Genomic DNA, 11,528 nt, shown 5'->3' with positions numbered 1-11,528 from the left:
GAACTTTGATTCGTCCAAAATCACGTATTGCATATACATATTAAGTTTGCTGTCCATGTAGAGTGAACTAGATGTCTGCGTGTTGTTTATACGCTCTGCTAATAATGCTAATCCATCACATCTTTCTAGTAGCGTAGATGTTGATTCCACATTCCGACTTAAAGGAGAACTCCGGGCAATTTTTAAGTTAATCTTGATCATGATAATCTTGATTATACCTTTGTGAGTACTGTCCATAGAAAAAAACCAAACCGGATTGGTGCTTGCAACACGGAGCTACTACAGCTAATGCCCAGAGCTCCCAATCAGCTAAAACGGCAGTTATGGGGGCATATACATAAAGAGTGTCTTTGTGCCTCTTAACAGAAACAAAATGAAATTAAAATGTCTGTCCAACATGAACAGGGCCCTTACATGACAAAAAGATGCGTTTAGCATCTTAGCCATTGTTTAAATTCACCTAAATAGTGTTTTAGACGGCTAGCTGTAGTCTCGCACTGAAGTCCCATGGGAACTCAGTTGTTGCTGGAAAAAGGTAAATAGCAGCGTGCAGGTGGGAGGAGTGTAGTGCGTGAAGAGTGAAGATCGGAGTTGCTCACAAGTGAAGAAGAAATGGTGAAATGGTTGGCGTTTGTGCTGTTCTGAATTGTGGCAACAGAATGCGAAAATACAAGAACTTAAATTTTAATCCTTTCCATGACCTCGAGATTCTGCAGTTGTGTCTAGTTGTACTTCAACTTGATGTGCAAACTGCCATACAAGTACTACGTGCTAAAGATTACCGCATTTGCAGCGAACACTTTGACAAGGATGACTACACAGACACAACACAGCGGGGCCGGTTGAAGAAAAATGCCATTCCGTGGACGAAGAGGGGTGCAACCACTGTGGAGGTAATGTAAACTTTATTTATCCTTCCATTTGGGCCCTTTAAGACTTTAGTTTTTGTGCTGCAACAGACACCTGAGCAAGAACTGCAACCATCCTGAGTCACAGACACTAGCGGATTGGCCCAGTCGCCTGCAGACCTTTTTGGTCTGCTGTTAATTGTCTACTTGACCAGCAGCAGTTATAATATAACAAGCTTTTTTTATGATCTAGCAAGCAGGACAATCGGTGCATCCTCCGCATACACGTTCTCTCTCTGTTTCTCTACCGGTGTTAAGAGCTTCCACGCAGCAGGCCACTTGTTTTCGCGTTTGTGTATATTAAGCCATTTTAGACAGGGAGCAACCCTCCTCCAACGCAGCCTACTCTTTTTGCAGGGGTCTCACTGTGCTTCTCAGCTGAACAAACAGGCCAACAAGCGCTCCGCGAGGACGCAGTGCTGTAACCATGGCAACGGTTTCTGTGTGCTCCTGAATCTCTGCAAATGTTTTATCTTTATTGACTAGGCCTATAGAAAACATTAAATAGGCTATCTAGTAGAAAACTGCAGACCTCCTCTGTCAGGCCAGTCAGGAAAGGAAATACAGGCAAAAACTACAAAATAAAAGCATGCGATTTGACAGGAAACGCATTAAAAAATTATAAAGTTTAATCAGGTAGACATAGGGGGAGGGTTTTTGTCATTGATTTATATTTAATTATTCGGTCAACATTGTAACAGGAAACAAGCAAGCTAATTCCTTAAATATAGCATATTGATTTGAGCTTATTCTACTTAGCACTTAACGTGCCAATGTAGCAACAAAGCCCACTATGTATCGCTTCAATCATTCAACTAGTAACAGTATCTTTTTTCACAGGCACTATTTATTTATTCTGTCAAAATATGATGTTAATTCCGTCCATACAGCTAGCCACATCCATTCACAGAAAAACATTGTCGTTGATTAAGAGTGTAACTTAGCCTCTCTTCCAGGCTTCTTAAAAGAAACACACACACACTTCTCATTCATAATTTACCTTTGAAGAGTAATATACTATGGCATTTTACTGCAAGCAGCTGAATTTAATAGGAAATATGGACAACTGTGGAAACTGTGGATGGATGGATGGATAGAAGCCTGGACAGAGACTTCATTGCTTATTACTTGGCCAACACTTTCAAAGACATCAAGGAGAGACCGCAAATCCGCTCTTTATGGTACATTAATTATTAATTGTGTCGTAATGACATTCATGCAGTGCGCAGTATAGTTCGTTTGGAAAATGTGTTTATTTTAGTGTGTTTATCTTATTAATATAATGTACATTTGTGATTAAAAATAATGGTTGTTGGTAAATGAATTACTGACCCCCACAGATGCATGATGAGGAGCTCAGACCCTCCTTATGGACCGTAACCAGAACCTTGCTGGACTATGTGGACTATCAAACTGTACAATCCGTAAAAATGAACACACATGCAATCCACATACCTATATCGTTACTTTAGTAAATATCCACTTTTTAATAATGAATGGAGACAACAGCCTACTGTAATAATACTTTTACTTTATTCACTGTACACACACAGATTACACAGTTAGAAAAGGAGTTGGCAGCAGTGACTGATTTGTATTATCCAAAACATTTTTAAAAAGTCTGAATGCATGGGTCTTGGCATGTTCCATCAAAATATCTACCACTATCAATATTTGTACATCTAAATCACGCATATTAGGATATGCCAACAGTGGCTGTGGTGAGGAGTAGTATCTTTATGTGGATAACTGTTTAAGTAACCGTGTGTGTTAAATATCTCACTGCTCCAAAACAGCTGATTCAAACTATCAACTCATTATGAATCCTGAAGCTGCTTCAATCAGCTGTGTTGAAGCAGGGCGAGATTAAAGGGTTGGGAAACACTGTACTAGTACATAAACTTCAATTCAACTAAGATCAATTCATACAGCCAGCAAAGTCTTTGCACACTGTTTAACGTTAAGTGTGAAAAGCTACACCGAACGGTCTAAATGATATAGATTTATTTTATCAACTTTTGGCCAAATAAATAACCTGAGCGTCGTCAGCATGTTAAGACAAATGCAATCCTATGCCCTTGCAAAATGCTTCACAAAAAACGAACACACAGTAGCGTCATACAGTCTATGAGTAACGTTAGCTTACATTATCCAAAGGAAAAAAATGCTAATCCTGCTACTTCAGGAGCTAACGCTAGCCACTGTTGGCGTAGGCTAACGTTACCTATGTAGAATGACAAATAACCTAACTTACACACGTGTAACATTCTGTAATTTGTGTGATTTAGATGTACAACATTGACAGCGGTAGCTATTGACGCCGAACATGCACCAAGAGCAATGCATTTACTTTACTCAATGTTTTGGATAATGCTAACCAGTCACCTACCGCTGTCGCGATGTGTAGAGTAGAGATATGCTGTTGTACTTTCCAGTGGAGAACAGGCTGAGTAATACTACCCATCATGTAAACTTATCTTAAAGCGAGGCTATATAACTGCCACAAGGCCACAAGTGATAATTACAGGATTTTGGTAGATGCCAAAACATAAGTTAAATAAGAGTCAGTCAATTGACTTAGTATCTAAGTATATGGAGGGGATCACGCTTTTAGTCGTTTTTGTGTGCATGTGCGTGTTTGTTTGTGTCAGCACACTAATATTTGTTGTGTACATTTATGACTTATGTTTTATTGCTGTACTTTTACTTTGTAATTACTGTTTTATTGTTGTATATTTAACCTGTAAAGCACCTTGGTCAACCTTGGTTGTTTTGAGTGTGCTGTATAATAAAAGTGATATTGATATTCATGACCTTTCGTGGTTGTTTTTTTTACATTTTCGAGTGTTTTTATTGTGTGCTGTTTTTATTTATTAAGGCACACCTGTGCAATACCCATGCATCTTGAAATGCCACACCTGTCAGTGACACAGATTTGTGAATTTCTAACTGTTCTGTACTTGTAAAGCGCTTATACACTACATCTGCATTCATTCATTCATTCATTCAGTGAATGAATGCAAACAGAAACTAACAGCCACCAGGTTCAGTATCTTGCCCAAGGATACTTCGACATACTTCAACATGCAGCCTGGAGGAGCCGGGGATTCTGCCGACCTTCCCATTAACGGGCAACCCGCTCTATCTCCTGAGCTACAGCTGTTTGAGAGAAATAGGCCTTTTGTGTTCATAGAAAGTCTTATATCTTTGAGTTCAGCTCATGATGAATGGGGGCAAAAAAAAGTGTTGCGTTTATAATTTTGTTAAGTGTGTGTATGTATGTGTGTGTGTGTGTGTATATATATATATATATATATATATATATATATATATATATATATATATATATATATATATATATAATGTGTAAATATAACTGGATAGTGTCAAATGCAAGCCCACGTTCATTCCTATGAAAGTTGCTCACCTGGTGCATACTTTAAAAAAGTATTTTTAGCTTATGGGTTTAAGTTCAGTACAATGAATATGCATTGTAGTGTTTCTCCCGGTGGCCCATGCTGCCAGTTCCTGCTTAGCCCATATACTTTACATTATTGATTACTTCACAGATATTAAAATTGCTTTTCTCAGCTTGAGTAAAGTTTAGCAAAAATCACAATAGAAATAGGCACAATTGACCATTTGGTGGACCATCTTCTAGTTCTGTTATACATGAATATCTATATATCACGCTAGTATTTGTTTAAGAGGTGTTAGTGCTAAGAAGCAACATTGCAGCCGGTTTTACACATGGCAGCTGACTGGCTGCTTTCCTCTCCTCTTTCAGAAGTTTATGGGAAGATTTCTTAAATGCTATTATGGTAATTTATAATAATGTATATATTCAACACCTCAGGTGACTCATAGTCAGATTTAAAACCTCCTAACATGGTGAGTGAACATCAGAAACAAAGCAATAGGAAAACGAGTTTTTGACTGCACTTGCACTCCTTTCTTCCCCTCCTCCTCCCTGAGCTTCAGGTTCCTAGAAAGGCAGTTTTCTACCAAAATCAGAAGAACAAGATGCCCCTGAACCCCCCAAGACAAGTGAGGCAGAAACCCACCGAACCCACCAGCCCGTCTCAGCTCACTGCACTGCTCGTCAGCTCTCCCTGACAGCCCCTGGGAGAAGGTTGCAAGCCCCCCACCACATCAACCACAGTGCTCTTACATGCCTCTCTATGTGCACATCAAGGGAAACTTAGCGACATTTTACGCTGCTCACATCAGGAGTCACGAGATGTTTGCAAAAATACAGTTACATTGAGAAATGCTATGGTTTCAGTTTGTATGCTGCCCTTGATGATTTGATTTCAATCAGATTCAGAGCTTATTACTTGACATTACTTGACTACTGCATGACAGCGTATCCCCAGCCACAGAGGCTTTGTGGATTTGTTACATAAGCAGTACATCATCTGCATATGGATTGATTTTGTGTTCTTTCGTTTGAACCAGGATGTGCTTTCCTGTTGATGTATGGCCCTATAAATGGTACTGTATATAGTAGCTTTTTATAGTTAATTTCCAGTGGGTTCTGATGTTGCAGTGAATCTTAATTTCTTTCTCCAACATTTCTATTTTATTATTTTCCTTTTTCTTTCTGAGAAGAAAGGTTTTCAGTGCTAAATATAATTTATTCATTCTGGCTGTATTGTTTATTTCTGATCTGTTGATGGCACCTCATGTCACCAGCCATCACACTTAAAGGGTGTGTAGGTCTCTGATGTTCAAAAATGCCAGCAGAGTAAGATGATGCAGAACTGGCTTGTTTTCTGTTGGACAGGTAGGTGCTGGCTGGTGTAGTTAGCTGCTATGCTATGTTCTGGTAAATGTGTTCAGGGGGCGGATGCGTCAAATCTTTTTAGGAAGAAGAAGAAGGAACTTTGCATATTGTATTGACAAGCCACAAGCTGGGTGATGACTCTTTTTTTTTTTTTTTACCATTGGACACTTTTTTCTTTTACCATAGGTGTTAAACGTTATTATCACGAATATTTGCAGATATTTTACTGCTCATTAGCAAGTGAATTTGTGGTAAATATTTGCAATTACAACTTTTTAAAAGCTTTTAGTACATAATAATTAATTATACATTAATAATTGGTAAAGTATGTATTATTTGTAATGGCTTGCAAATCATATTAATAATACAAATAATAAATCATTAAGAGCTTGTAAATTACTTATAAAATTAAGTGACCCTGAAATCTAACCCCAGATCTGCCTCTTTTACAAGCTGTAATTTTATATAAAATATATTTTAATAATAAATTGTTTTCAATGTCTTCCTGACAAAAAGGTAGGCTGTAGTTCAGTGCTTTAAATAAAGGTGCTGAAAAAGATCTCCTTCCACTCACAGATGGAACTGTGTGGGATGGCTGGGTATAGCATGAGAGTGCACACACACGCACACACACACACACACATGCACAAACAGACAGACAGACGGCACCTCAGCAGTAAAGGTCCACATGTTCACATGAGAATGATGAGATATTCAAACTTTCCAAAGGATGCTCAGTTTATTTATGAGTCACTCATTATAGTAACAACTTAGCAGTGACACAAGCATATTGGTCCCACAGTAAATGTGGTTTCATCTTGACTTTGGTATCATGACACCTTATTCACAGTGGGTCCCCAAACTTTTGTACAAGACAGACATGGTGCATGTTTCTATAGACTTTGCTTGTAAAAAATAAGGGTAACAGAAGAGGAAGAAAAAAAGCCCAAACTGATAAAAGTGGGGCGGATATTTTGAAAGCTATATATTTTCAAAAGTTTTTAATTACTTTGTGATTTCAAATTTTTGGGCATTTTCCCCTCCCATGCCACCAGCCCCACAATGCTCAGCAACAGTTAAAAAAATCAAATCAAATCTCTTTGTGTCATGTCATCAGTCGATGGGTGTGAGAAAGAGAAAAGAGGACGTTGCCAGCAACGAAGACACAAGAAAAACTCTCAACATTCAGCTGTGCAATTCAGAGGTAAGATCAGCAATTCAGCTGGATTCTTACTGTTTTAGTATCAAGGTTATTTTCAATGTCCATGTTTTTTTAACTTTTAATGTACCTACAACGTGGCAAATTCAACCTACTGACGCCCTACAACTTCTGTGCGACTTACAACAACAGTTATTTTACATGATCAGGAGGTTACTTAATTAATCATATTTATTACAGAGGCTGATACAAAATCTGATGAGGGTGTGCTGGCAAAAATCTGTAACAAGTTTGGGAAAATGTGTTTACTCGTTTGCAGCGTAGTTCTCTCGCGTTGTCTCTTTTCATTTTTACTTTCAGGGTTTCCTCTTTCTTGTTTGTAAAAATCAACAAGTACCAAAGCAGTGTCAAGAAATTATCTGCCAAATGTCTCATGATTACAAATGAAGAAATGTAGCACTTTGTTAATGATGTGTTTAATTTTTGTAATGTGGAAATAAAATCCCCAAATTTAAAATCTTTCTGCTGTTAAATAGGCTAAATCGGCTAGATGCAGTTTAAATTTAAGTATAAAATAGTAACACAGTTAGCAGTGTCAGTTTAAAGTTTGACTGAAAACACCACAGCAGGGTTATCCTCAGTGACAGCCCTGAAACCTTTGTGCAGGTGGTGGGATGTATTTGTAAAGGAAACCTCAAACTTTGGCATTGTAACTGAACACCAACAGGTGTGAGACGTCTAAATGTGTGAAGCTCTAAAAGTGACATGAAAGAGCTGACTTCTCAGACTCCTGCAGGTTTATTCTACAGGATTTCTTTTTTTCTCTCAACTCCCTCAGTCACCATTTTGCCATGCCACGGTCGTTCCTCGTCAAGAGCAAAAGGACTCATCTCCTTGGCCCATCTAAGGACTCCTTTAGACAACACTCCCAGCCCCAAACAGACACTGAACAGCCTGTGCAACATGCAGTGGGACGGGACAGGAGGTATCCTGAAGATGTTGAGCAGCATTTCTCCCCCATGTTAGGGGTCAAAGATCTCCTGGCAGAAGCCTGCTCACCGTGGGATGGGATGGCAGCCCAAGGTCAAAGTGCCCTAACAGATGATACTTGGCCTTCAGGTACCCAACACTTTCTCTAACTGAAATTGTTTTTGTGACCATGAATTTTTTTTAAAACTGCACTACAACGTGATCTTTGGATGGCATGTCAAAATCTTGTTTTCACTGATTCAGTTTACTTGGTCTTAAGGGGGGAAGAAGATGACAAGCAAGAGGAGACCTTGAGTTATCAGAGACATTAGTTTTTGTAAAAGACTGTTAAACTCAATATTTAAGATTCATTTTGGTATACTCACTCAAGGCCACAAGATGCTAAGCAAATACCCTAATGATTCATATTTTCAACCATTCTCTGTATACTAAAGTTCCCATTACCCTCATCCTTTCATGTTCTAACAAAAGCCCCTGTGGAGAGCAGAGACACTCCTCTGCCGGTCTCAGTGGACAGACACCAGGCATCTGAAAGAGAGAGAGAACTGGAGAAATTGGTCTTCATGCTACTCAACCACACATCCCACACTGACCTCAGATCCCCTGTCAGTGAATGTCCGCTCTGTGAAAAGGTAGGAGGCCTCTGGATCGTAAGAACTGACACATGTCAGTGGTAATATCAACAAGATAACTTGTTATGGAGCGAAAATAGTACATACAGAACATGAGCAAATTTCGCTCCATAGAACAGCATGTTGTTTCAAAAATCTACAAAACAATGGCATTTTGGTCATTAGTAGTAAATACAAGTCTGCATGCATTTATAAAACTAATTTACAAAGTTGAGAGAATAGTAACAAAAAATGTTTGCAGTGTGTCTTATTATCCAAACAGATCTCTTCCCAATGACATTGAAACCTTTGTCAGGAATGTAACAGATTGTTAAGGTTTTAATGAATTCTGAATTGATGTGATAATTATCTCAGAATTACGAGTAAGTTTTCAAGGGAAAAAATTATTTTGCTCTGTTTTTCTGAATCAACAAGATACGTCAAAATCCTGCGAGAAGCTGTCACCTGCATGCGCCTCTCATAAGCCTGACCCTGCAACAACAACAGTGCTAGGCTATATGATTTCGCTTCTCTAAATCCTATACAATATGTCAGCTAATTTAATTCTTAAATTTGACTGTTAACAAATTTGAACTATGATATATTAAAAAACTGTTATAGTAATAACTATAGCATAATAGTAAATCTAAAAATAAATACACAGTAGTTGAAAAATAAACTGCTTTCTTGTGGACAAACTCTGTTATGGTGTCACTTTTTCTAAATTACCTCAAACATTTTCATCATTTCTTGTTCCGTATCGGCTGACACATACGCTGAAACCAAAATACAGATATATCTGCAATAAGCTAGTATTGGCCAATCAACCAGGTAAAGCAGGTCTAATGCTTCTGTTAAAGGAATAGTTTGACATTTTAGGAAATATGCTTATTCACTGTGCAGCAGAGAGTTACATGAGAAGATTGATACCACTCTGTGCAATATGAAGCTACAGCTAGCAACCAGCTTAGCATTACTCCTTTCTATGACGATGCCGTTAAAAGCACAAAAAACTCTATATGCGACGCACCTGTCACTCTAAAGGAAGTTCGGGACTGTCGTAAACTTTTTTGGTTTTCAACTTATAAAAAACCACTGCCATTATAGAGTGACCACCCTTGAACATTTCACATCTGAGTTTATAAAAATAGTTTTATAAAGCAACCCTCAACAAATCATGGTGATCAATGACCTATTTCCTTCATTACGCACATCGCAAGGTTGTAATTTCAATGTGTTCTGGACATCCTCTCACAAACTTCATGTTAGTTTGTGAAAAGGCCCTTAGTAAAACCCTTAACACCATTATCAGTGACCTATTGCCATGAAAAAGAACATTGTGAGGTTGTAATAGCTTGCACATATATATATATATAATCAAGAATACAATCAATCTTCCTAACTTTCCACCAGAAAGCAAATAAGTGTATATATTTCCCAAAATGTTGAATTATTTAATTCATCCTTTTCTTCTTCACTTGTTGCCTCTCTCTCTCTCTCTCTCAGTCTCTTTCAGAAGCGCTTATTTCAGGAAATGGCCTGCAGGCCCACGTTTGCAACACCTTCTCTGTCCCATTGATTAGATCACCCACAGCCACGACCAATCTGCCATTTGGCTTCAAAGCAATTGGCAGCTGTGGAAGAGCTAAGGTACAGTACACAGTGGTTATGTTGATAATTTCGAGTAGAAACACGAGTCATTGTAAATTGTGAATTCTGAATGAAGCAGTGGTTTGTATTACTGTCTATGTGTGGCCATGTGTTATGTGTATCCAGGAACGTAGCTTTGGCTGCAAGGTGTGTGGAAAGGTGTTCAAGCGTTCGTCCACCCTGTCCACACACCTACTCATCCACTCAGACACGAGGCCCTACCCCTGCCAGTACTGCGGAAAAAGGTTCCACCAGAAGTCAGACATGAAGAAACACACTTTCATACACACAGGTGAGTGAACACTGCAGTGAAAAAAGCATGCTGTTAAATGCTCAAACTCTGAAACATGCCCAACTTTCCTGTCTCTGGACTTCCATCAGGTGAGAAACCACATGTGTGCAAGGTCTGCGGTAAAGGATTCAGCCAAAGCTCCAACCTCATCACCCACAGCCGAAAGCACAGCAGCTACCGGCCTTTCAGCTGCGCCTGCTGTCAGCGCAGCTTCCAGCGCAGGGTTGACCTACAGCGCCACCAAGAGACGGAGTGTGGTTATGGAGACATGTACACTCGCAGCTGAATCTGTGAAGCAATGACGTGATGGCAAAACTGGGTGAAATGGCATTTGTAAATACTTTTTGATCATTAACAATTGTAAAAAAACAACAACAAATGCATCAAGTAAAGACCTAAGGCTGAAAATGTAAGATAAATATTAATAAAATGTGATTGTGTAAATATGTTGGGTTGGTGTTTTTGAATTTAAAAAGCTCTCTGTTTGTGTTGTCGTTTTGTGTGTTTAGAAAGAATCTTGGCATAAACCTCATGTGCAAGTAAAACATTATGAGGCATCTTTCAGGAAACGCACAGCCAAAACTCATCTACAAATGATAATTGGGTTCTTTTTCCCAGGATGGGCCAGGCAACAGTGTTCTTGGAGGAAGGTCATGTGGTGTAATTCTCAGGAACTAATTTGTTTAAAAAAGTTGAATGTGACTGTAGTTGTGTGTGTGATTCTTCCTGCTGGGCTCCCAACAGAAATGACTGGTAATGACACACAGGATGTCTATTTTGAGATTACAGTACATTTGGTAGATGTTACATTAGAATACTAAGATTTAAAGCTGTTCTAATCAATATTTCCATATTAACAATGGATTGAATGACATGTAATGTGAAAGGGGTTTGTTAAAGTGATGAACCCACAGAGAATTAGCACCCAACTCAGTTCCTCTCAGCTCTACGGAGCTTTGGATCATCTTTCAGCTAATTGTCTTGTTTTTATGGACCTAAATGTTTTGGTTCACTCTCACTGCTCTCATTGGGTTTGTTTCTTGCAAAACCAGGCTGATTTTAACTTAACAGTTAATGTCTCCTAAATAAACATTGCTCTATTTCTGCTGGAAGTGTAAATAGACACCTGTTT

The 11,528-nt window shown here is 38.7% G+C and overlaps 1 protein-coding gene across 1 annotated transcript; it reads left to right on the top strand.

Annotated features, from left to right (window-relative positions):
* The first annotated feature begins 6,843 nt into the window (after positions 1 to 6,843).
* Positions 6,844 to 10,842, top strand: LOC123965626 (zinc finger protein Gfi-1b-like). The gene is made up of 6 exons (XM_046042069.1): positions 6,844 to 6,898; positions 7,692 to 7,972; positions 8,315 to 8,475; positions 9,961 to 10,104; positions 10,231 to 10,396; positions 10,486 to 10,842. Exons 2-6 carry the CDS (start codon positions 7,705 to 7,707, stop codon positions 10,680 to 10,682), a joined length of 936 nt encoding a protein of 311 aa, XP_045898025.1. The 5' UTR covers positions 6,844 to 6,898; positions 7,692 to 7,704; the 3' UTR covers positions 10,683 to 10,842.
* Positions 10,843 to 11,528: the final 686 nt, after the last annotated feature.

This window comes from Micropterus dolomieu, linkage group LG02, assembly GCF_021292245.1.
Source record: "Micropterus dolomieu isolate WLL.071019.BEF.003 ecotype Adirondacks linkage group LG02, ASM2129224v1, whole genome shotgun sequence".
Taxonomy (NCBI): domain Eukaryota; kingdom Metazoa; phylum Chordata; class Actinopteri; order Centrarchiformes; family Centrarchidae; genus Micropterus; species Micropterus dolomieu.
The sequence above is the reverse complement of the archived record's forward strand: the minus strand, read 5'-3'. Positions and strand labels throughout refer to the sequence as shown.

Coding starts and splice junctions, on each gene's coding strand:
- LOC123965626 (XM_046042069.1), top strand. CDS start 7,705: ATGCCACGGTCGTTCCTCGTCAAGAGCAAAAGGACTCATCTCCTTGGC. Junction 8,476..9,960: donor AATGTCCGCTCTGTGAAAAG/GTAGGAGGCCTC, acceptor TCTCTCTCTCAG/TCTCTTTCAGAAGCGCTTAT. Junction 10,397..10,485: donor ACACACTTTCATACACACAG/GTGAGTGAACAC, acceptor GACTTCCATCAG/GTGAGAAACCACATGTGTGC.